Source organism: Sarcophilus harrisii, chromosome 2, assembly GCF_902635505.1.
Source record: "Sarcophilus harrisii chromosome 2, mSarHar1.11, whole genome shotgun sequence".
In the NCBI taxonomy this organism is placed as follows: Eukaryota; Metazoa; Chordata; class Mammalia; order Dasyuromorphia; family Dasyuridae; genus Sarcophilus; species Sarcophilus harrisii.
In genome coordinates, this window is record NC_045427.1 from 194,923,592 (window position 1) to 194,950,339 (window position 26,748).

Below are 26,748 nucleotides of genomic sequence, written 5' to 3' on the forward strand. Positions count from 1 at the left end.
TATAAAGCATTATCATTCAACTGTCTTATAACAATAAAAATGAGCTTGCAGCTCCTTAATTCTGATTTATTCTAGTTGGCAAGATTATGTTTTACTTTAGAAATGGTTAACAAGACTTTTAATAAAGATTTTTTATGCCAACTACATAAGTAGAAATTTAAAATCAAAGTTTTTTGGTTGATAATGGCATAGCATAAACTCATTTTCAGTGAAGGTTGTCCTTTGTGTATAGCTTGATTCTTTGGAAGCAGCATCTATAGGCTTGAGTAGAACACTGCGGGTAGGTTCATTTACATTACAAAAGTGCAATTATTACTAGAATGGGGTAGAAATTTGAAGGACATGAAAAAACATGATGTTATACAAATCATTGATTTTCCTGTAGAGAACTAAAATTATCTCAAAGTTAATTATCGACTATTTTCTTTTGTAATTACCCATGGATACAGTATTTGGCTGTTCAGTATATGAAATTTCTTTTGCACAGATGATAGAACGTACCATTTCCAAGCAGAAGATGAACAGGAGTGTCAAATGTAAGTTATCTGGAGCTGTGGTCAGGGTGTGGAAGGAATTATAAATTGTTCTTGTAATACATGTAGCCTTTACCATTGTCTTTAGATGGATGTCTGTGCTACAGAATAGCAAAGAAGAAGCTTTAAATAATGCGTTTAAAGGTGATGACAACACTGGAGAAAATAACATTGTCCAGGAGCTGACAAAGGAGATTATATCAGAGATCCAGAGGATGACTGGAAATGATGTCTGTTGTGACTGTGGAGCACCAGGTGACTACTTATTTTGTAGTTGTCTTTAATTTTAATTTTAAGATCAAAGCATACTTTTTCTACATTTTTTATTTTTGGGGGGGTTTTATTTTGGTCTATGTTTTATTTTACAACATGACTAATAAGGAAATATGTTTTGCATGACTACACAAATATAACATATCAAATTGTTTGCCTTCTCAATGAGGGGGGTGGGGAGAGGGAAGTAATTTGGAATTCAATTTTTAAAACAAATGCCAAAAAATGTTTTGACATCTAATTGGGGGAAATAAAATACTAAAAGTAAAATGAAATTTCCGTTTTAGCTTAGTGACTCAATTTTTATATGAATAGAATAGCTTTATTATACAAAAATATCTCATGAGTTTCATGTAGACCACTTACTTTTGCTTTCACCAGAATAGGATGGGAGATATTTTCTCAACCAAAATACAGATACACACAGAATGGGAATCATAGAATGTGAATTTGAACAGTCCCTTCTGACAGTGTCAGAGCTGGATAGATTAATACATAGATGCACCCACTTCCCAGTGTTGTAGTAAGGACTGAAAAAGATAATAATTGTAAAGTGCTTAGCACAATGCCTAGCATATAGAAAGTGCTATATAAATGTTAAGTATTATTATTTCATAATTGGCAGAGTTAATATTGAAACTTAGATTCTCTGACTCAGCCCACTGCTCTTCCTGTTATGCCATATTATGATATTTGCTTTGCTTGACTCTGCTTATTTGTTAAAAGATTTTTTTTCTTTGGGGGGAGAAGGATTTAATTGGGGCTTTGGTGGAACAGGAGTAATATTATAGATATGTGTCTCTTCTGCAAAAAAAAAAAAATAGTGGTCATTGATAATTTTCAAAAAAAATGTACAGAAAAGAATAGAAGGAAGGTCAGAAGAATGGGATGCACAAGCAGAACAGCTTTGAGAGTAAGTTACTGAATACATACATACATACGTAATTTAAAAAAAAAAATCTATATAGGGTCAACATTTCATATACAATCCTTATTTTATGTTTTATTATAAAAATACCAAAGAGTTCTTTTGTGCTAACTTCAGAATTTGTTTTTGAAGAAAAAAATGCACTGATATATATATATATGTGTGTGTGTATAGAGAGATATAGTTTGTTTTTTTTTTTTTTTAAGAAATCCTCCATTATGTTAATCTAAGGAAATCAAAAGGAATTTGAAGTAAGAGGATCTGAATGTGAATCGTGACTCTACTTTGTACTACTACCTAGTTGTATGACCCTTCAGAAAATAACATCATCTGTCTGTCCAGGCTTAATCATCCTCATCTTTAAAAGTAGGGGGTTGGATTTGATGGCTTTTCAGGTCCCTTCAATTCCTTTATGTATGACTTTACAATTTTACATTAATGAGGGAATCATTAGCAAACTCCAAAATCTCATTCCCAAAGTCTCTGTTGTCAACAAATTAGAGACTTAGAAGAGATTACAGAGGCTAATCCCTTTATTTTAAAGTGAGAACACTGAGGCAATCTGAGATTGTTTAAATAACTTTTTAAAGTCATACATGTAATGTTAAGGGTGAATTTTGAATATTTTTCCTCTAACTTTAAATCCTTGCCTGGCACCTAGCAGGAATTTAGTAAATCGATCTTGAATTAATATTTTGTTTGCTTTGGTGTGTCCTTGTTTATTAGGGTGCATGAGTGGGGAAGGTATTTACTAGTTGGCAAAACTAGATCATCTGGAAAGAGTAGTTGCTTTTGGACACCTTCTTCCCCTACCTCACATACAAGTATAACTTTTTTTATAAAGAAGATACATTCCTGAAAAGTTTCCTGTACATCATATTGTTGTATACTTTTTAAAGCGTGTTCAAGGCTCTTGTCATTTTTATTCTATTTTTGCAATCCTGACAATCTATTCCTTTATGCTTACAAGAATTCTGTAAAGCTCTTTAAATACATTCAAAAAATCACAAACCTTTAAAAAACTGGAAATAAGCTCTCCAGGGAGCTGAGAAAATGATTATTATGCTAATGATGATCAAAATTGGTGATAACTGATGTTTATATATCAACTTAAAATTTGAAAAGTATTTTGCATATATTATCTAATTGACTTTACTTCATTCCCATTTGCCTATTTCTAACCATGATATACTTTCTCATAAATATGATGCAGAGAGGAAAAAGAATGTCTGAGATATATGTGTGTGTATGTGTTTATATACATAATCTGTATATATTGATTTCTATATTAAAATCTTAGGAAGATTTTGGGTCTGATATTTTAATATTTTCTTCTCTAGGAAAATAAAGACCCTACCCTAACTACAGATTTGTAGAAAGAATACCACATGACTCAAGTGAGATATTATATATAGAAATGTTTTATAAATAGTTAAGTCCCATAAAAAATGTAGAGTTGTATAAATATAGCTTGTTGTTCATCTGTAAGTTCAGGTGAATGAAAGCCCTCTGTATTCATAGGATCATGACATAAATTTAGATCTGAAAGAGGATTGAAACAAATTGGAGTGCACTAGGCTTAATAATTACATAATAGATCACCTGAATAGGGGATAGGTAAGCATGATCCTTGCCCACAAGGCACTTATACTCTTTCCTTATTTATATCACATAGTTAACCTTGTACTTTTTATTTGGCAGATCCAACCTGGCTGTCTACAAATCTGGGCATTCTAACGTGCATTGAGTGTTCTGGGATTCATCGAGAGCTGGGCGTTCACTACTCCAGGATGCAGTCCCTTACGCTGGATGTGTTAGGAACCTCTGAGCTTCTGGTAACTAACAGGTCTTTAATTTCAGAGAAGAAAATGTGTCAGGCTTAGATATTTAAATGTTCTTCCATTCCTCAGAATTTCATGAGGGAGGGTATAAATTTGAGGCAGCTTTGAAGTCATTTATTAACATTTTTCAAGTCCTTTATTTTTACCAGCTCTCATTTCCATGCTGACACTTGTGACAGATATTATTTAAAGGTTATTCTCTTAAATAAGAAGTCTAATGTAATCCAGAGTCCATTTTTAAGAAGAAAGTTACAGCGGCTAATTATGGAAAAGGCAGGATAATGCAGAACTCTGGGCATTTGGAATCACAATATTAAAGCAGAAAGTGAGCTGGAGAGATAATGTGGTCAGTAGGTAGCAGGTCTATCTACTGGTCAAGCTGCCTCCACACCTGAGAGGTAAAGTTATTTGTGTAATGGAATGAAGCTGGTAAAGCCAGGGCTTCTGAGTCTTTTGATTCAAAGTCCAAGTTAATTAAGTCTCAACAAACTTAAGTTTTTATTAGGCAAATCTGTCCAGCTGACTCTCATTTCAGTTATGGTATATTGGAATTTAGAGGCTTTAGAACCCCTCCCAGCCACTCTGTGGCAAGATGCCTAGATTTGCTATTTTTTTGTTGAGGAAATTGAACCTCAGAGAAACTAAATGATTTTCCCAAATTTACATAGTAATTTATAAATTAAAAAACTCAAGTCAAGGTCATTTGACTCAAAATCCTGGTTTCTTTCCTCTCTGTATTTCTACTTCTATGATTGTGTATTAGCTATAACTTGTTTTTAGTGTTTAAGTTGCCTGATTCATTCTTGCTTCTGAGAATACTACATGCTTGATGATGATGATGACAGTTTTTATATAATTTAAGCTTTAAAGTTTTCAAAGTACTTTGCAAATGTTACCTCATTTCGTCCTCACAACAACCCTATGAGATAGGTACTGTTATTATTACCATGTAAATGTGGAAACTGAAACTGAGACTGGTTAAATGACTTGCCCAAAGTCATACAGCTATTTTTAAATTTGAACTCAAGTCTTCCTGACTCAGCTTCAGCCCCTCATCCAAGCTTCACCTTGCTACCTCAATGTTCCTCTTGTGATGAGCAGTACTTTGAATGCTATGGTTTTTCAATCTCTGCAATGACCAGATTATAGTTTATTCAGATGACTAATTAAAAGCAGATGTCTGGAGACAAGTGCCACAGTGGATATACCTGGAATCAGGAAAACCTGAGTTTGAATGTTGTCATGCACTTACTAGCTAGATAAGTACTTTATTTCCCTGTGTTTCAGTTTTCTCATTTATAAGAATGGGGATAATAATAATTCTTACTTCATAGGGTTGTTGGTAAACTCCAGTGAGTTAACATTTGTAAAGTGCACTGAAGAACAAAATGCTGTATAAGTGCTAGTAGTCATTATTATATTATTATTATTACTTAGGCTGTTTCTTTGGATTGCCTCGCTAATGAGATCCAATGAACTGCTTTCAAAAATTACACTGGATGACTTTGTTGATACTGGTATACATGATTTTTTTTTCCTTTGAGGCTATAAATATTAAGTGGATATTGATTTTCATTGATTTTAATGTCAAGATTAATTGACTTGAAAGGAAAGCATTTACTGAGGCAAAACTGAAGTCAATAATACCCTCATGGGACAATAAATCTTGTTGTCAAGATAGTAAAGCCAAAGTGTGCATATGCAAAGTACGTTTTCATCTGCCTTGTTGAATTTCTAGTATGCTTCAGGATTCCCTTCATGGCCCAGAAAGGTGCAGGGGGGGAAAGGAAGAAAAAGAATGAGTTAAATGTTTGGTATAACTTTTAAGTGAACCTGTAAATGTTTGTGCCTGATTGATTGAAGTGGAAAACTTCTTATTAGATTTGATCTCATGTATGCAGTATGCGGTTTCTTTCATTTCATAAAAATTATTAGTTATGCAAAATAATAAAAATAGCTAACAATTATGTATCACTTTAAGATTTACATAAACATGTTTTACAAATATTACTCTAATATATCTTCACAAACATTCTGGGAGGCAGGTGATTTTATCATCATCTCCATTCTATCGATGAGAAAACTGAGGCTGCAACAGAATTCAGTTCTTTGAGACTCCAAGTTCTATACTCTATCCATTATAGGACCTAGCTGCTTCTAGCAATAACTTAGTATTTTACATGTTATAGATAAATATGGATTTCAGCTAGATGGGACTGGGAGGGAGGGGAAGGCAGCTAAGTGGTATACTAGATAAGAATGCTAGCCTTGGTGTCAAGAAATACTATTTTTTATGGTATTTTATTTTTCCAAATACCTGCAAAGATAGTTTTCAACATTCACCTTTGCAAAACTTTTTTCCATATTTTTTTCCCCTCTCTTCCTCCTTCCCCCATCCCCAAGACAGCAAACAATATGATATAGGTTAAACATTTCTACATGCATTGTGCTGCACAAGAAAAAATCAGATAAGGGGAAAAAACAAGCAAACAAAGAGTAACCAAAAAAAAAAAAAAAGTGAAAATAGTACTTAAAAAAAGGAAGAGGAAAGGTACCCAACCTAAAGTAGTCCTAAAGCAGTGTGGTAGATGAGAAAAAAACTTCAGAGACCCTGAAACCCATGGCCTTACTCTCTAATCAGAAGAATATGATGAGATGTGAGGTCCAAGCAGATTCAGTGTCATAGATAGAGATTTTTCAGTAATCAGTTTCCTGGGGAAAGAAGGCACAATGGAAGAAAATCCAAAAACAGTATGGTTGATAGGACATGGGGAGTGCAATTCCTGAAATTATCCAAGGAATTGAGATTTTGAGATAATTCATTTAAGGAGGGAGAAATAAAATTCAGTATTTAAGATAGAACCTGACAAATCTCTGTCACTACTTATTTAACTTATACAAATTCCCCTTCCCTTTCAGTCCTCCACCCCCATCCTTTCCCTACTCTTCCAACATCTTGGCTGTCCATTTATGATATAGGATATAACTAGATTCTTGTTTCTTAGAAAACATAATTAAAATAAAACTTTCAGCTCACCAAAGCCTTTTATATATATCATCCTGATAGAGCTTCACAACAGTTGAGGTAGCTGGGACAGGTCTTTAAATGTCATTTCTTAAAGATGCAGAGATTGAGGTTAAGAGAGGTTCATTGACTTGCTGGAGTTTGCACAGCTAATAATATCATAATCAGCTTTCCAGTCCAGTTTTTCCTGATTTCAGTTCTATTATTTTACCTATAATAATAAATTTGTAAGTAACTTTAGAGATCGTTTAGTTCAACCTGACTTCCCACAAAGGGAAATGGAGTTGAAGTGATTTGCCCACTTAGTAATAAAGCCACAATTTAAACACTGAGTCCAGTGGAAAAGTTCATTGCATACCCCAGCTACCCCAGAAACCTAACTATGGTCACTCTTAAATTTAGATCCTTTTACCTACAATTGGGCAAAACACTCCTTAGGGGGGAAAGGAATGGACTATTTCTGATTTGAAAGAAAAATGAGATTGCTTGTAATTTCTTCAAATCTCATTTAGTTTTTTCTCCTCTATGGATCACACAGAAATTCAAGCAGCAGTTAACTATTATAAAGGGGGAAATTATTAGAGGCTGGCTAATTAGACTCTGCAAATAAGTCCCAGATCTAATTTCCATTGTTGTCTAAGCCTCTTTCCCAATTTTATATCCTGCTGGATCAGCTCAAAAAGTAGATTCAGGTACAGCTCAGTTGTCCCAGTGCTGAACGTGGAGTCAGGAAAATTCAAAATTGAAATCCAGCCTCAGATATTTACTAGCTTTGTGATCATGGGCCAGTCATTTAACCTCTGGGTTTTTGTGTTTGTTGTTGTTGTTTGATGGGGGTAGGGTTTTGTGTTTTGGGGAACTTTTTTTTGTTTTGGTTTGGTTTTTATTTGCAAGGCAATTGGAATTAAGTGTCTTGCTCTGAGTCACACAGCAATAGGTCTGAGGTTGGATTTGAATTCAGATTCTCCTCACTTTAGAGTGGTACTCTATCCAGTGGGCCACATAGCTGCCCCATAACCTCTGTTTTTAACTCATTTCCTCATCTCTAAAATGGGATAATAATAGGCCTCTGTCTCCACAGTCATCATGAATTTCGAATGAGATAATATTTGTAAAGCACATTGCAAACCTTTAAAGCAAATGAATTATATCTGGAATTTCTGCTGGAAGCAAGACCTAGCCCATCAGGGTAAAGCACAAAGATTTTGGAACGTTATATTGTCTCCACCATTGGGAGGGCACTGACTTGAACAAAACACTATTCCAGTCAATTCATGCGTATGTATTGTGTGAAATCAACTCGGGACATGTTTGTTATACAGAGATGGCGTTAAAGTTGTTGTGTCTAAGGCACCTTGATGAGGATACATGCTAGAAAGTTTGTTCTCTGCCTTCCACTTCTGAAAATCCTGTTGCTCTTCATCACCTGGTATGGTGTTTTTTCTTCTAAACTATAAGATCGTTCTCTCTGGAAGAGAGGGTTTCTTGGGGGGGGGGGGGGGGGGGGGGTGTTCTGGAGGCAGCTTTAGTTTCAGTTACAAGTAAATAATCACCCAGAATCGCAGCCAGCTGATAAAAGTTCAGATCTTTTATTGTCTCCATTGTATCCTGGTTAGCTCAGAGGCTATCTCTCTAGTTCCAAGAGGTCTCTCCGAATGTCTCCAAATCCAAAGGTTTGTCCTTGGCTTCTGCCTCTGCTTTCTTCAGCCTCCAGCCAACACCAAGGTGGAAGATGCAATGAATCTCTCTTGCCTCGAAGAGAGGGCTTGTGGGCTTCTTCCCAGAGTGCTCCTCTCTGACCCCAGTCAATGTTCCAGAGAAATTCTTTCAAGCTCTAAGAGCTTCCTCCATATATATGATCTTCCAAAAGTTAACTCCTCCTTCTGGAGGCAGGGCTTAAGGGAGGTGTAAATTCGGATATCTCATACTAAACCGTGTGAACTCCAATGAGTACTTAAATATTTCTTGCTTCTATGAGCTCTCTAAAGGTGTGAACACAAGCATCGTTTCTATCAGTTATACTTAGTGCCTTATTTCAAATTCTGTCCCAAAATATCTCCTTCTAAGATCAAATCAATCATATTGAACCATGCCAAATTAGATAATTATTGTCTCTGTCAACTCCAATGGCTTAACAGTTTGTAAAGATTCTAACAACCTGGATTTCTTACTTGCCTACTTCTAGAAGGGGCGAATTCATTTGTGTGGGTGCTTCTGTTGCAAAAGCAGATAGTGATGCACAATAGTACGTGGAAGGTCTCCCCTCTCACTTTGTAGATGAGATAACTGAGTTTCAGGGAACTGAAACACCCATAATCCAAGAGATTGATAACCGCTGAGCCAGCATTTGAACCCATATGCCCTGAATCCAAATGCAGTGCTCTTTCTACCACCCTTGTCTAAGTAGGTTTTTATGAATTAGAATTATCACAAAAATTTGTGGGCTCCAGCAGATTTGCATCATATTTCTGGGTCTATATTTGAAGTTCTTTTGTTTTTTTAGTCATAACCCCAGCTTGCTGCTGAGTTCCAGCCTTCCAGAATCCAGCCTGGGTGTTGCTTCGGAGGGAAGTGTCACAAGTGGGGGGAGGGAGTTGGTTACAGGGCCAAATCTCCTGTTTCATCTATTCAGTGCATATCCTTAGACTGCTTCACAGGATTGTTATGAGAAAAATGCTTTGTTAATCTTTGAAATACTATAGAAATGACAGCTATGTTTTGAAGATTTATACATTCAAATGAGTGTTTATTGCATTGAGTAAAAATCTTTTATTATTCATCCACCTCTATCATACTCCACATTAAAAATGACCATATTAATATAATTCCTATCACATTCCACAGTCCACCCCCTTAAAAAAAAGTAGATAAGATTGGATATTTACTTATAGAGAAACAGCATTGCACACTGAGTACAGGGCCAGTCCTGGAGCGGGGAGGATGTGGGCAGAGATCCAGCCTCTGACATACTTTGCTATGCAATGGTGGCCAAGTCATTTAACTAATAATAATCTCTTGTGCCCCAGGGTAACTCTCTAAGACTATAAGTTACAGTTGAGTTGCTGGCATACATTAGTGGAGGTGCTTTCCATATCAGGTAGTTACCTGTACTGATGAAATCCCAAGCCTGGACAAATAAATAGATGTCTTTGAAGATTGTAAGGGTTTGTTTGTTTAGAATCAGATGACTAAAAGGGATTTAACTAAATCACCTAGTGTATAACTCAGATAGGTCAGCTATGTCTAGCCTGTTCCAAAAACGATAACATATGAAAAGAAATACCACAAATATCTAGTTGTGGGTGTTTGGGGATTTGATGTAGGGGACCTATCAACAAAATGCAAGATGATGCTTAAGATCACAGGGAAGTGATAATACCAAGCATTCTGCAATTGTTAATTAAACTTTCCTGAATCCCCCAGTAAGCAAAATTTTAAGTCTGGTCAATAGTAAATGACTTTGCTAAGATCAGCATCATAGGAAGAAAGCACAGGAGTTGGGTTTTTAAGTTATCTCACTAAATCCTTAAGAACATTTACCATTTTTAGTGAAACTTGCCAGGATTATTACAGTCATCATAAATGGGATTAGAGGAACCATTGAGAAGGCATCAGGCCCACAAACAGGGCCTCTTTCTTTGATTGCTTTCTCCATTTCTGGTTGGCAGTACATCCCTAAATAAACAGATGTACCACCTTTGTTTGCCCATCTGTTCTCACCATATTCCTCATTATTAATTTTCTTGACTTTAATTTCTTGGGTTTTTTTTTTTCTTGGCCTTGGGTTCAAAAAAAATTTGGTGGAATTATATATGTTGTAGTCATCTCCATTTTATTTAGAAAGTTATGTTTTTTTTGTTGCTAATTGAATTTATTTCAGGCATCCAATCAGATAGCAATTTTCTTATTCTCTTGCTATTAGAACCACTAATAATAATTATATTAACAAGAAAAGGTTAACATTTATGTAGCACCTAAACTGTGTGCTGGTTGCCTTACAGATATTACCTCAATGATTTTCACAACAACTTCCATTGGTAATGAGAACAAAAAGATGAATGAATGAAGTCCAGTTAGTCCCCCCAAAAACTATTTTTTTGGTCAGTGATTTACAGGATAATTAATTTCAAGATAGAAAGGCTCTTTGAAAGCATCAATCCAACATTCCCCTTTTAGAGGTCAGTCATATGGCAAGGGGCAGACCTGGGATTTGTACCACAGGTCTTATTGATACCAAATTTCTTGAGTCTTTCTCCCACAGCATGATGCCATGTCAGTATCTAGGAAAACTTTTTAAGTGCTCCCACCCAATAAGCTCACAGTGAACAGTGAGTACTAAGCTATGATTTGTCTGCCTGGCCAACTGAAGGCCAAGGAAGAACAAAGAACATGGAGAACAAATTCCTAGAATATCCACGAGTTGATTTGTTCCTGTTCCAATTATTTTACAAATTGTGGCAGTCATTTCACCCACTACCGAAGTGAAGCTGCCCTGGGGGTACATGAAAAAGCCGCTGCTTAGCCTTGTACTGAAATCCTACTAGACACTTCAGAACAGGAAACTAGGAGAGTTTCACTCCTAATTAGAATGCAAGGACATTTTAAATTATGGGACCACAGAGGATAGGCAGCTCATAGAACAAACTGGCTTTAGGACTAGAGAGGAGAGAAGGAGAAAGAGGAGGTCAGGAAGTAGGAGAGACCTGTTGTCTGTATTCTGAATGAATTGGTAGTGATTTCCTGATGATTATTGATTTTCCCTTTTTTAAAAGATAGTCTTCTGACTTCAGACCTAGATCATTGGTTAATTTCTAACTCAGCACAGGACTTACTGAGTTTTGCCAAGCTTCTCTCATTTCAGAGGTAGTCAAGGATCAAATCATGGTCCTGGTGACTGTTTACACCTGGCTTTCCTAGTCATTCAGCTCCTCTCTAACAACTTGATCAGCCTTTTATTACCACTGAATAATAAAGTCTGTGAACAGTTCCCTATTGTTCCAACTGGGATAGTATTCTCAAACCTGGAATGTCAGCTAGGAAGGGGCAAGCTAGTAAATAACAGCCTACTTCTTCCTACCACCCGCCATCATTAATATGTTTCTCCAACATCAGATGGTTGGGGTGCATGGAATGGCTTGCCTAGACCAGCTGTCCCTCCATCAATCAAAGATGAAGCCAAATAGAGGGAGTTTTCTCATTCCTAAGGATTCTCCCTTCCTTCTGCTGCTGCTTTTCTGGCAGTAAAGCCACAAGAGACATCAGGGTGTTTATTTGCTCTATCTGCCTTATTTGTGAGTTAGCTGCCTTAATTATAAAAGAATGTGGATGTCCATTGGAAAAGTTGGGGACCTGGATGAAATAGAACATAATATTCTTGTTCACAGCGGTCCTGTGAACTTAATAAAATGGGAATGCTTTCTACAAGTGTTCTTTACAAATTAAAGGGAGTCTAATTTTGTTTTTGTTTTCTTTAACCATTTTTTTTTCTCCTTCTCACCTCCCCATTCTCTCCATTCACCAGGGGTGAGAGTAGAGGAGATAATCAAGAACAAAACCTTTCTAATAGGTGTGTATGGTAAAGCAAAACATGTATGTTCTCACATTGGCTCTGTTCAAAAATTTGTTGCATTCTACAACTGGAATCTGTCATCTCTTTATCAAGAGACAAGTAGCCTGCATCAACATTTGAAACTACTGATCACCCCTCTCCTTCTGGATGATCTCTTCTGCTTGAATTTCTGTGTCATTATTTTATCATGGTGCTATCTACTTTTTTCACAAAGCCTTTTCTTTCTCTCTCTCTCTCTCTCTCTCTCTCTCTCTCTCCCTCCCTCCCTCCCTCCCTCCCTCCCTCTCCCTCCCTCCCTCCCTCCCTCTCCCTCTCCCTCTCCCTCTCCCTCTCCCTCTCTTCTCTCTTTTCCTCCCTCCCTCCTTCCTTCTCCCTCTTTCTCTTCCTTTTCCTTTCCCTCTCTCTCTCCCTGTCCCACTCCCTCTCCTACTCCTTCTCTCTCTCTCTCTCCTCCTTCTCCTCTTCCTTCCTCCCCCTCCCTCTTCTCTCTCTCGAAGTAGGAAAATTTTATATCTGTTAGTATCTTTTTTTCATATTAATAGTATTTTATTTTTTCCAATTACTATAGCATTCATTTTTCAAAAGGTTTTGAGTTCCAAACTTTTCTCCCTCCTGCCCTCTCTTCTCCCCTTCTCAAGATGGCAAGCAACCTGATATGGGTCTTTACATGTATAATTATATAAAACATATTTCCACATTAGTCATGTTTCTTTTCATTCTCTTTTGCAAGATCCTTTTCCATATTCTGCCTCCTCTGCATGGAGGTGGGACCCAGGATGCTTTCCTTGGTTCGTTTTTTTTTCCTTTCAACCCTTTTTGTTGGCAAACTCATCAGATCCTAAAAGTTCCATTATCTTTTCTGTGTTGATAACCATTTCATGCTATTTCTATTTTAATTCCCTTCACATCCACTATATTCTAGGCAGACTGTACTATGTGGTATAACGAATGTGCGGCATTCCTTTTCATTTCTCCATGATTCTACCCAAGCTATTTCCTGTTTCTAAAATGTTCTCCTTCCTCACTTTTGCCCCATATTCCTCTTCACTTCAAAATTTGAGATTAAATATCACTTCCTTTCCAAGGCCTTTCCTGGTTTTCCCAGCTTGGAAAGCCCTCATTCCTAAATCACTTTGAATTTATTTTTAATACATACCTTTAAATACTTTCAAGAGAGATAGACAACTTTCACACAATTCAATTCAGCATTTACCAACATTTCCTACTGTCAAGAAGTTCTGATTTATCTAGCCTAAATTCCTTTGCCACTTAAGCCTATTTCTTCTTATTCAATTCTTCATGGAGGTAGATAATGACTCCTCATATCTTTCATTTACTTGAAGATTATGTTAACCTCTTAATTGTGCAATAGTATAGAGGTTGACTTCCTTGGAATGTGAATATTTGACCAAAAGGTGAAGCTATTTCTATTGCTATATAGTTTTCCATATGGGAATAATTTTGCATTTTATTTCTGATAGGGTTTTGTGTTTCTCATAGGTTTTTGTGTGTTTAGTAAACTATATTTGATAATTGTGAGAACATATAACATGTGTATATACATATGTGTATATGTATGTACATACACATACATTTTTAAAGATAAAGATTAAGATCACAGTGTTTTCCAATCAACTAATATTTATTGAATATTACTGTATAGTATAGTAGTTATATTTTTGAATATCAACTTCTGTGCTTGTTGTTCTTGCATCTGAAAAATATAATTAAGCAAAGTGTTGATAGATTTTTGAGTGTGGGATTTGGTGTGTGATTGCATGAACAAGGTACATCTATGGAGTGGTGAATAGATTGGTTTGCATGGAGATTAGAAAATTCATATAAGTGTGGTACAATATTGCAGATTGTAAAGAATTTTAAATGTTTCCCAGAATCCTCAGGGAATCTTTTTATTTTATTCAAGGGACATTTTATAAAAGCAGCTCATCAGTAATGCACATAATAGACCTCTCTTAGAGTTTATAGACACCTTTGGGCTTTGAATTTTTGTACATCTTCATTAATGGCTAGCCACTTTGTTTGCTTTATTTTTAATGGCCATTAAATAAATTATCAAATGTATAAGTAATGTGTCACAGTGATGTGTATTAATAATTAAATATCCTGAAAACACTTTTTTTTTTTTTTAGCTTGCCAAGAATATTGGGAATGCAGGTTTTAATGAGATTATGGAATTTTGTCTGCCAGCTGAGGACTCTGTCAAGCCCAACCCAAGCAGTGACATGTAAGTGCAAAATAGCTATCTTCATTTTTTTTTTTTTAATTAAAGCTTTTTATTTTCAAAACATGCTTGGATAATTTTTCAACATTAACCCTTGCAAAACCTTGTGTTCCAATTTTCTTCCCCCATCCCCTCCCCTAGATGGCAAGTAATCCAATATATGTTAAACACAGTGAAAATAAATGCAAATCCAGTATATACATACATATTTATAGTTATCTTGCTGCACAAGAAAAAACAAATCAAACAGGGAAAAAAGTGAAAAAATAAAATGTAAACAAACAGCAACAAAAAGAATGAAAATGCTATGTTGTAAACCATACTCGGTTCCCACAGTCCTCTTTCTGGGTATAGATGGCTTTCTTCATCACAAGATCATTAGAACTTATCCTCATTTTTAAAACTCCCAATTGTGTGCTCCATTAGATCTCAGTCTATTGGAGGTAAAGAAATACTTTTAGGGTCTGTTATCTTATTAGAAGATATTCAGAAATAGATCTAATTTTCTACCCTCTTTCTCAACCCACTATGCATGGTATCTAGATCATATATAAGTGCTAAGCTGTAGTAATATAATTGTTATAGAATCATATAAGAAGTTGTAGTATGTTGGAAGAAGTACACATACAGCAATAATCATTTTATCAACAAGTTATCTTCCATGCAATTCATTTAACATTTTTTATAATTTATTTACCACTTTTTATAATCCTAGTTAATTTCATTCTAGTTTTTTATTTTCAGTAATTTTTAAAAATTTTATTCCTAGTTTGTCTAATGTGTTGCCTTACAGTATTGAAATAAGCTAAATGAGAATTGAGTCATGGAGGATGTTAGTTGTTATAAATACATGTCACATATCTGTTTTTCTTGTCACTGTATGTCTGCAGATATGCTGGGAAGTGTTTTGTTTTAAAGAAAAATCTACTTTAAAAAATATTTTTTACCCTGTATTCTTTATCCAAACTGATAAAAGCAAAACAAAATAAAAACCTCATACTTGAATTTATGCCTCATTCGGCATTTCTTTCCCCTCGGTGAGAAAGAGCTTAACCCTGTTCCCATAATTACACAGAGTGCAAATTAACTAATCATCCCACTATCTTCCAGTAATGAAAGATTTGTATCAAAGTGAGAAAGTATTGACCTGTCCTTACATGTTATTTTAGTAGTAGTTAAAATTTATATTCTGCCTAGTCCCTAGAGGTCATTTACCCATTCATATGCAATATACTCCCTTGTTCCTAGCTGATCCCTTTTCTGGTGATAAGAATACCTACTGTATTGAGGTAATGTATGACATAGTGTCTTATGCTCATAATAGATATTTGCTGAATAATGACGGGATGCATAAAACATGTGAGACTTAGGCTACCAAAACATATACAAGTTTAATGTAAATAAAATTGCAAAGCATCCTTTTTAGAGACAAAGAATGACCTTCATAATTGGAGAGAGATTCAGATCTTGCATGGATGGTGCCAATATAACAAAAATGACATTGGCACCCAAATAAATTAGTTAATTCCATACCAGTGAAGTTACCAAGGGAATAGTCTTATAAATTAAGACAAAACAATAACAATTCATTTGGAAGATCAAAAGATCTAGAATCTCATGGAAAACAACTTCTTAAAAATGTAGGGCTGAAGGGGGCACAATATTATCAGACTTCATATTATGTTATAAAGTAGAAATCATTAAGAAAAATAGACCAGAGAAACAAATATAATAAGATTAAACAAAACTCAGAAGCAAATTAAAACAGTAGTTTAGCATTTCAAAAAACTAAGGAGATGAAAAGCACAAATTGGAGGACTACCTATTTGACTAAACTTGCTCCCCAAAAAAGTCAATTGTGGGAAAACAGTTTTGCAGAAATTAGCTATAGATCCGCATTTACGTCATTTACTAAAATAAGTTTCAAATAGATGCTTGATCTGAATATAAAAAGCCACAAAAAAGATGGGGGTGAGCACCAGAGGACCTGAGGTCAAATCTGGTCTCAGACACTTAACACTTGCTGATTGTGTGACCCTGGACAACTCAACCACAATTGCCTCAGCAAAAAAAAAAAAAAAAAAAAAGAATAAATAAAACAGTAGCAAGAAATAGGAGATGCTACTTTTTACAATTATGTCTGATGGGAAAATTCATAACAAAATAAGTAAAAAAGAAATAAGAATAAGTAAAAGAAAAGAAACAGTTTCTTCGTGTACCTAAAGTTAAAAGACTTTTGCATAAGTTATTCAAGATAAATAAGAGAAACTGTCAAGCTGCAAAAAAAAAAAAAAAAAAAAAAAAAAAAAAATATTTGCATCAATAAACTGTCAAGGGAGTTAAGATAAATAAAGGTATTGATAGGACTATATTGGATCAACAGCTGTACCCCAAAAGGAAAATTGTAAAAATATATGCACAGTTTTCAAAAGACTTGCAGATATTTAAAAAAAACTATGTGAAAATACATTAAAAATAATTAATAAGAAAAATGTTCATTCAAACAACATATTCTCCCACATGTAGCTACATATTCATAGCTACATACATAGCTACATAGCATACATAGCTACAATTCCCTCCCATTTATACCTATATAGAGTGTTCCAAAAGTCCTGTGTAGTTTTGACCTGTTAAAGTTTAAAATTCTACGAAGATTTTTGGGATACCTTTTGTAAATGCATGATATTTCCCCTGGCTAGATTGAAAGCTCTTTGAGGGCAGGTACTACTTGTCTTTGTTTTTTCCAGCACCTAGCATGGGGCTTGGCATTTGCAGTAATGACTTAATAAACACTTATCAAAAGTAAGACTTGGGCATGATGCTCAAGATTGTTGTGAATGTCACTTGGCTTTTGATTTTAAAAATGAAAACATCTCTAAAGTAGTCATGTACTGAAAATGCACCACCCACTTCTGTCACTGCTTGAATAAGCTCATTCATCACTGCCATTGAGGAAATAAACATATTATTTCCAGCCTTATCTCAGAAGAAGTGTGCTGATGGGTGGGCCTTGTAGTGACTTTTGAATTACTAGATGGAACATTGAGGTGCTGAGTCTACATGTGATAAATAATTAAAAAGAGGAAAAGTCATAATGGTTTAAAATTTAGAGCCATTTTTACTGTGATTGAGAAGGATTATTTTTTGTAATCAGAATTTAACTGATGTTACACTATTAAGGAGGCTCTAGCCTTTAGTTCCAGTGCCTGGCACGTGGTAGACATTTAATAAATGTTTATTGGCTGAGAGAATAGAGCAATGGGCCTGGAATCAGGAAAACCTGAGTTCAAATCTAGTGTCAGACACTTACAAACTGTGTGACCTTAGACAAGTCACTTACCCGTTTGTCTCACTCAGCCTCCTTATCTATAAAATGAGCTAGAGAAGGAAATGACAATGACAAACCACTCCAGTATCTTTGCCAAGAAAACCCCAGATAGAGTTACGGGGAGTCTGATATGACTGAAAATTATTGAACAACAACAACAACAAAATGTTTATTGATTAATAAGTGTCTGTTGATATATTAGATGCTCAATAAGTAGTTATTTAATTGAAGTCCTAGTTTGAAAATCCACTCCAGATACCAACTGAACTTCCTAAGAATTCCTGATTTTGCTCATATGGGAATTCCCTCCACCAGTAGAACTTTAGCTTCTTTAATGCTTTGGTTTTTGGAATTGTTTGGCTGGGAAAATGGCTAACCCATGATGACTGAACAATTTTCTAGACAGGTCCTCGAGCACCAGCGTTTTTGAAGTCCCTTAAATTGAATGGGATTTACCAGAGGTCTCCAATATCAATACAGTCTTTTACTCCACTTCCACCTATCCAGTCTCTGGCCAAGTCCCATCAATTCTACTTCCACAACTCCTGGATTTGTTCCCTTCTGTCTCTTTACTTCTCTTTGCAGCATTTCGGTGCATGCTCTTATCACTTTTTACACCTGAACTACTTCAATAGCCTACTAATTGTCCAGTCTTAATTTTAGTACCTATAATGTAAGATTCATCTACCATTCAGCTGCCAAAGTGATTTTCCTAAGACTCCAGTCTCACCATGTCATACTTCCCTGCTTCCTTCAAAACCCAATGGTTCCTTATTAACGCAAAAATCTAATATAAAAGTATCTCTTTGGGACTCAAAGCCCTTCACAACCTGGCCCTTTCCAATATTTCCTTCTCTTCCTCCCACATACTATTCTTTCTGGACTCTGTAACTTTTCATTGACTAGATCTCAGACCTGGAACCCTCTGCCCTGACTTAGTTCAAATAGCATCTTCTACAGAGCGTCTTTTTTTTGTTTCTGTGGTTCCCAGTGAGATTATCTTCCATTTATACTCTCTAAATCTTGTATGTATATGCTGTCTCCTTCATTAAAATGTGAAGTGCTTGCAGGCAAGGACTATGTTTTTTACTTTGGTTGTAATCTTCAATGTTTAGTACAGTGTCTGGCACATAATAAGTGCTTGTTGACTGAGTGTTAACCAGATTTTTGCTACACTGGCATAACCTTCCAAATACCCATGTACTGATGGAGATTTGGAGAAAGATATTAATGGTGTATTCTGTATCATCTTATCCCGTTAATTAATAGGACATTCAGTCTTTTCCTGATAAGCTTAATCTTTGAAGGAAAGGGATGAAAATGATTCAATAAACTTTATCTAAGAAACCAAAGGATTTGGTTTAAGTAAGGTTTCATGGAACTCCTTTTCTAGGATCTATTTTTAGGGAGTACCAATGCCCAGGTTAATGAATACAGGGAAATCTTGGTAATTTTCAATATTTGGTCATTAGGAAGTTGAATGGTATTTTGGCCATTATCATATAATAATAGCAACCTGGTGATTGAGTTCCTTTCACAATCAGTCCTTACAGTTCTTTGTATGAACAGATTTGCTTCATATAGGACATAGATCAGTCAGTCAGTAACATTGTTCAATTGTTTCATTCACATATTCATCCTATTTGGGGATTTCTTGGCAAAGATACTACAGAATGGTTTGCCATTTTCTTCTCTAACTCTTTAAGTGTTTGAAGCCATATTTGAACTATGGAAGATGAGTCGTCTTGACTTCAGGCTCAGTATTCTATGCACAGCACCCTTAAACACAACATTTACTAAGCCCTTGCCATATGTTCTTTGCTAGGCAGGAATTGTGGAGGATTTTTTAGAATACATATTAATGTCTCTGCCTTCAAGAAGTCAGGAAGATGATGTATAACCTTGAAAAATGAAAGAATATTACATATATATTTCATACATTTTGGAAGTCAGGTTCTGAGGACCTTCATTTTGTGTGAGATATTTGAACTTTATACTGTCCACGTACCTGGAAGCAAAGAAATGACACTATAAGATTACAATGATAGAAAGATTAACTTGGCAGTGATGTATAGGATGAATTGGGGACAAGGGAGCAGCAGCTAAGAATTTCTTGTTATGAAGCAATAAGAATCTAAAATAAAATGGTGGCCATGAGAATGAAAAGAAAGATACTTAGAGTGTTTCTTGTAAAATAGAGTTAATAGGTCAGGATAACTCGATGAATAAGCAGGGGTAGAAAAGAGGATTTTAAAAGATATCCTGGACATTTTTAAGAACAGACGACTTAAAGAATGATGGTGTCACTAGCAGAAATAGAGAAACCACTTGTGATAGCCTCTTCAAGGGCAAGAACATTATACATTGAGTTTTGGATATAAATTTACATGATAACTTTATTATATATTATATTGTATATTTAAAAGAAATAGCAAGTTGTATGCAATAAATTTGCAGTTTCGTGTGTAAGGATCTTTTTTATTGTACTTTATTGCAGAGATATATTTTATTCCATAAATTAAAAATAAAATAAATAACTTAAAAAAAAAGAAGTGAATTTGGAACTCAAAAGAGATGATAGTTGGAGAGTTAGATTTGGGATTCATCCATTTAGATCACAGGTTCTTAAATTTTCTTATGCCATGGAGCTCTTTGATACTCTGGTGAACCTTATGGACCCCTTTTCATAATAATGTTACTAATGCATGACATATATAGGAATGCAAGAAAAACCAATTACATTGAAATCCAGTTATTGAAATATTTTTTAAAACTAGCTTTACAGACACTATGTTCAGAACCCATGTTTTGGAGAAGTATTAATAATTAAAAATCTTTATAATGATTAAGTTGAGAACCCTTCCTTGATGAAGAGCTAAAGATAGGATTAAAACTTAGAGATAACCTGATTAGAAGGTGAAAGGTAAAAAGGAAGGGTGGCATTGAATTATGAAATCTTGATATTTAAAAACTAGGCACATATTTAAGAAAAAACGTGGTGGAGAAGAGCCATCTGTTGGAACACATTTTACTTTCAGAACTGGAAAGACTGAAGACTTTCCCAAAGGTTTTGTCCAGCACTTAGAAATTGAGGTTGCAAACTCACTTTAGCCACACTGTTAAAATAATTTTCTTTTCCCGCTGGGCAAGCTGGGCAAGATAATTTTCTTCTGGGAAACACTGAAGCTAGTACAACCAATTATGGGGATCTAGCAAATGCTTAAATGGAAATTCAGGGTCATTTGGCATGTCCTTTTAGTCCAGGAGGTCTGGTTTACTTTCAGCAATATGACTATGCTGGCTCTAATGCAAGGGACCTGGAAGAAGACAATGCAAGGACACCAACTGATTCAGATTTCCTTTGAGCAGCACAAAAGATTCTGTCAAGTGGTTGCAAGCATCATATGGGACTGGATTTTACTCTATGATCTTGGAAAAGTTAGGATTGATCATTCATTCATATATTCAGTAGACATTTGTGAAGTACCTGCTGTGTGCAAATTTCTGTTCTAAACCCTGAAGGAAATTCAAAGGCTAGGTGACACAGTGATTCCTACCATTTTGGAGTTTAAAAATCTAGTAGGGATATGACATGTGGAAATGAAGACTATAGAATACAATGTGATATGTACATAAGGAAATTGCAAATAAAGGACCCTGACAGTTCTGAGGGTAAAGGGGTTGTCATTTCATTACAGGAACCCCAGCTGTCACAAAGTGTATAAGCCACTTATGACAAATGAATGAGAATGAACAGAGAAAAAAGGCTTAGAGCTCTCTCTTAAAAGTAGAAATATTTTGTGTTTTGATCTTTTCTCTCCCTCAAAAAAACAAACAAAAAAACAATAACAAAAACAAACCCCAAACTTCTAATTGGAATAGCATTTACTCTATTAATAAAAGATGAGTGAATAATGGTCCAATTGCTTTATTAGGAAAGGTGGGATTGACCCTTTTGAAATAGAGTCTTTTACACAAGGATTGGCCCTGATGATTTTGAAGTAATATTAACTGATGGGATGAATAAGACCCAAAGAAAAACCAAGTCCTTGATAGTTAGGTGGGCCATAGGGAAGGACATTAACAGAAGAGGGCCTTTGTTGAATTTAAGTGGAATTTGAGTAGGCCTTTGTTACAGTATCCTAGTTAAATTTCCACAGTTACTCTCTGAGACAAGCAGAGAGGGGCATTGAATTATCTTGTCCTTTGTGGACCCTTGTTGAATTCTTTGTTGAATTTCCCTTTTTTACAAATAATTTAGGGAAAGGCCTCAGGAAAAGTGAAGGAAGAGGGAGGGATATATTTGAAATTGAAGGTGGCATGTAAGCAAAAGATAAAAATACAGATTTTGAGAAAAGCCTTTCACTAATGTTTGTTCAAGAACCTTTTCTGTTTCTTTTGTTAACAAAATATTTTACAAGTGTTTTTCCTCTTCCCCTGCCAGTGAGTCTTCATGATGCAGAGGCAAGCATGAGTTCCCAAAGGCTGTGCCAAGAGACCACCACCTCTAGCATGTCCTACTAAGTTGCACAGCTTTGAGAATTGGCCAGAGAACAGATCAGCTTTCTGACCAATAAGGAAAAACCTAGCTAAGTTTGGGGAGTTTTATTTTAGGAATGGCAGTAGTTAATGAGTTCTTCAGTTTATAATAACTCTCCTAAGACTACCTAAGAAACTGTTACTGCCTTTGCAATTTGTGTTAGCTCTGAGAGTGCCAACAAAGATAAAATCACACCTCCAAGTTCTTTGGGTTTTGGGGGAGTGGGGGTATAAAGAGAAAGAGAAGAAAGGAGGGAGGGAAAGAGGAAAGGAAGGTGAAAAAACATCAATACAACAGTTACATAAGGGGGAGAGGGTGAATAATATTAACTGACATTATAAATAAGTGACTTTATGTCACATTTATTTCAGGTTTGCAAAGTCCCTTTTAACCTCAATAACTGAGATAGCTACCAAAAATCCAATCTCTATTTTATAGATGAGATAGCTGAGACTCAGAGGAGTTATGTAATTTGCTTCTGTTCATACTTTTAAATGACAAAAGTAGGACTCATTTTTCCTGGTTCCAAGTCCAGCTTTCTTATGAACAGGACAAATAGATTTGTCTTTATTTATAGGCCCAGAAACCAGAGCATAAAGGAACCCAGCTATTTGCTTAAAGCTAAACTGAAAATGAGTCTTCTGTGCCTGATCTTACCTAAGCCTCTTTTCTGTATTGAAAATGGTCACATTTCAACCTCTTAAACATGGTTCTAATGACTACTTACTAATACAAGAAATATAAAAGAACTGCATGTTTTGCTTCATTTCTCAGAATTCCTCTAGCCTAGCATCCCTTGAGAAGCAAATTTTGTTTAACTCTCTTGGTACTTGAATCTAAATGGGTATGAGGATTTATACCCTCACTGAGGGTCATTAAAAAATTTATAAACCAATTGTGTTTGATTTCAGGAATGCAAGAAAAGACTACATCACTGCCAAGTACATTGAGAGGAAATATGCAAGGAAAAAACATGCGGACAATACAGCTAAACTACATAGCCTTTGTGAGGCTGTAAAAACCAGGGACATCTTTGGGTTGCTCCAGGTTTATGCTGATGGTGTGGATCTGACAGAAAAAATCCCTCTCGCCAATGGCCATGTAAGAATGACAAAGGCTTATTAGCCATCTGCTGCTTATGAAAGAGAGAATGAGAGACATGGGAGGGTGTGAAAGAGTATCCAAAAAAAAAAAAAGGAAATTCTATGATAGGAAATAATGTTTCATATGGATTTTTGCAGAAGAAAATAGAATTTTTTAAAAATGAAAAACAATACATATTTTGTGTCTGTTAATTTTTATTCTTTTTTGGGATTTGGGAAGCTTAAGAGAGATAATTAAGAGAGATAATTTCTGCATAATTAGTCATTTTATTAATAATGCCAACATTTTTAATAAAAAATCAGTGGTACTCTTGAGTGCCAAAGACCATTATAAGGCTCACAGCTTTCTGCCTTGGGTGGAAATCAACTCTGATTGTTTAACAATTATGAGAAAATTAATATTACAATGAAGGGTTAGTCCTATTCTAATGAACTTTGGATATGTCATTTATTTCTCCATTATCCCCAGTCTTCGCCAGTCTATTCATAGAACTAGTAGAATATTATGGCTTTCCCATCTGAGTGAGGACTGAGCAAGATCGTCAAGAAAGTTAATTCAGTATCCTTCAAGAGACCGAACATTGAAATCAGGACTGTAGAAAAAGGAAACTCTGGATCTCCCCAAATCATTGCCTATTAATAATGATGTATCTCATTTACAAAGGTTGCTAAATATAGTCCAAGTTGGGATTTTAAATTTCTTTTTGCTTTTTGGCTTCTCTCTTTTCTCTAACGCACCTCTCTCCCCTCAGTGCGACCGCCTTCTCACTGAGATAACCTTCTATTTATACTTTATACATCTTGTAATATGTAGTTATTTGCATTTTGTCTCCCCCAGTAGGCTGTGATTCCCCTAGGGGAAGGGACAATGTTTTTGCTTTTCTTTCTGTCCCCAGTGCCTGGCATGTAGTAAACACTTAATAAATGCTTGTTGATTGACTGACACATAAGTAGACACCTCAGGGCATTTCACATTTAAGTCACCTTTGGAGAAACAATTTCAGGTAAGTGGCCTTTGAATTTCAAAGTACCACTTAGCCTTTTGGCAGGTAGAGGGCCACTTTTGCATCCAGGAAACTTTCCGGGTATATTGCCAACTCCACTTAGAAGAAAAGCAGCCATCTCTGGGGAGGTGTTAGCACTCCAGGGAAGCCCAGCAAATAGCAAAGAAGGTTAGGGCAGGAAGCCCAAATTCACAATGTCCCATTGAAATGGCAACGGAATTTTAGCAGGCCCAACCTAATTCCCAGGTTTGGATCTTAATGGGAAAGGAGTATTGCTTTTGCTCCTATCTCCCAGCTTACCCAACTACAACAAAATCTTTGTGGAAATTTATCCTGCTAGAGTATCCCATGCTGAGAGCGTTGGTTCTGAATCTATTGCTAATTTAGCATCTCTCAAGCCTTAGCTTTACTCTCAGTGCTCCTGCCTCTGTACCAAAACATCCATCTAGGAATTGCCTTAACCTGAGCTGTGTATGTATGTGTTTATATGTGGGGGGAAGGTTAGCCATTTTCTGAAGTGTAGATAATTGGTACTTCTTGTTACTAGGCTTTGAAAGTATATCTTGTAGTAATGAAAAGAAAAAGGAATTTGGCTGTTAGAACTCAATTCATAAATGGTTCCCAGTGGTGGTAAAGCCCTAATAAAGATTGATTATATTTTCTTCAGAATATTAAAAAAAATCGAATAAAACATGTGTTTCCAGGTGCTATTCAGTATAAAATTTGTGTGTTCTCCTGTTCCCCTTTTTTAGAAGAAAATTAAGGCAGTGGCTTGTTCAGTTTTGATTTTTTTATTGGTGTGAAGAAGACTAATAAAATTCCGTAAAGATTCCATATTCTTCAAATGAGGCCCTGAAGAGATTGGATGGAGAGCTTATGAAGGCCTTTCAGACAGGTTTCTTGTCTTTTCCCCTTTCTAAGCTGCCAGTGTAACTTAAAATGCTTATGGAGATGAGTCTTACTTCTAGTAAGGACAGGAGTAGGCTCAATAAGGCTTTTTTCTCTGAAGAGCATTTCAGTAATTTAGAAATCTTTACATTTAAACTAGAGGTTTATTCCCTAGAAAGTTACTGTTTAATCATCTACCATTTTCCTTCTCTCTCTCTAATCTTGTTCAGGGTAAATGTTAACACTGAGAATTGATAAACACAGATCCATTTCTTCATCTTCCAAGAGGTTGAAAAAAGTATTTTTTTAGATGCTCGAGATGAAGTAATGTGGTGATAGTAGAGAGCCTGGGATTTATAATCAGATTCCATCTGTCTATTTCTGCTGTTAACTAGCTGTATGACTTGGGTCAAATTCCTCCCTCTCTCTAGGTTTCAGGGTTTTTTAATCTACAAAATTAAGAGGATTAGGCTAGATGATCAATCTCTAAATTCACTTCTGTGTACAGAAATCCCTTTCTTCAACAGGTTTTACTATACCATATAGCCACCCACTAGAATGTTCTCTTGGTTTATACCATCAATAGTATTCTCTAACATACTTGTAGGTTAAAATTGGGAGTGAAAAATACCAATGAGTGCATCTTGATGTAAAACTGTTACTTTAATGACCTGGTTACCTTTCTCCACTATTCTATGGGGGAAGTAGTAAATTATTACCTCAACTGAAGCAAAATGAGCTGCTCAGTCCCACTAAGAATTTATTAAAGGCCTATTAAGTACTCGGCTAAGAGTTGGGGATACAAAGCAAGCAAAAGACCCTGCCCTCAAAGAAGCTTAATCTGGAGGGGGAAACAACTCATACAGGATAAATTGGTAGTACTCAGCAGGAGGAGGCTCAGGAAAGGTTTCTTGTAGAAGATAGGATTATAGCTGGGGCTTGAAGTCAGGGAATCTCATAGAGAAATACTCCTCCATTCACTCAACAAAGCTACTAGCTTAAGAAATTTGGGTGTGTTAGCCCTTATTCCAGAGACAGTGGTACTTTTTGACAGCAAGCAGAAGTGATGAGTGGAGAAGAATGACTTTTCCTTTCTTCCTCCTCCAGACACAAACTTCATTCTTCCCAAATGTCTAAATGTGATATTTGATTTTGGGGTAATACTAGTTTAAAAGTGTGTAAAATACAATAAACTTTCTATTAAGCTCTTACATACATGGCCATGGACCAACCTTATAGGCTTACTGTTTTATATTAGCCTTTACTTTCATATTTCAATATTAACCTTTATTTTCAAATCATAAACGTTTATTAAACACCTACTGCACCAAGTGCTGGAGATATAAATAAAGAAAAAGACAATGTCTGTCCTCAAGGACTTTACAATATAATGGGGGGGCAGATAATACATAAAAGGAAGCAGGAAGACAGGAAAGGGAGGACTATCAGGAGTAGCCAGCATGCAAGCATC

At 35.6% G+C, this 26,748-nt stretch overlaps 1 protein-coding gene across 7 annotated transcripts in view; it reads left to right on the top strand.

The window, feature by feature from the left end:
* Positions 1-26,748, top strand: part of ASAP2 (ArfGAP with SH3 domain, ankyrin repeat and PH domain 2) — a 259,957-nt gene that overhangs the window by 181,426 nt on the left and 51,783 nt on the right. For all 7 annotated transcript variants that reach the window (XM_031951206.1, XM_031951202.1, XM_031951204.1 and 4 more), the window contains 5 exons: positions 488-536; positions 622-788; positions 3,436-3,569; positions 14,320-14,414; positions 23,194-23,383. In XM_031951206.1, the coding sequence (XP_031807066.1) occupies positions 488-536; positions 622-788; positions 3,436-3,569; positions 14,320-14,414; positions 23,194-23,383 (635 nt within the window). The remainder of the gene's footprint in view (positions 1-487; positions 537-621; positions 789-3,435; positions 3,570-14,319; positions 14,415-23,193; positions 23,384-26,748) is intronic.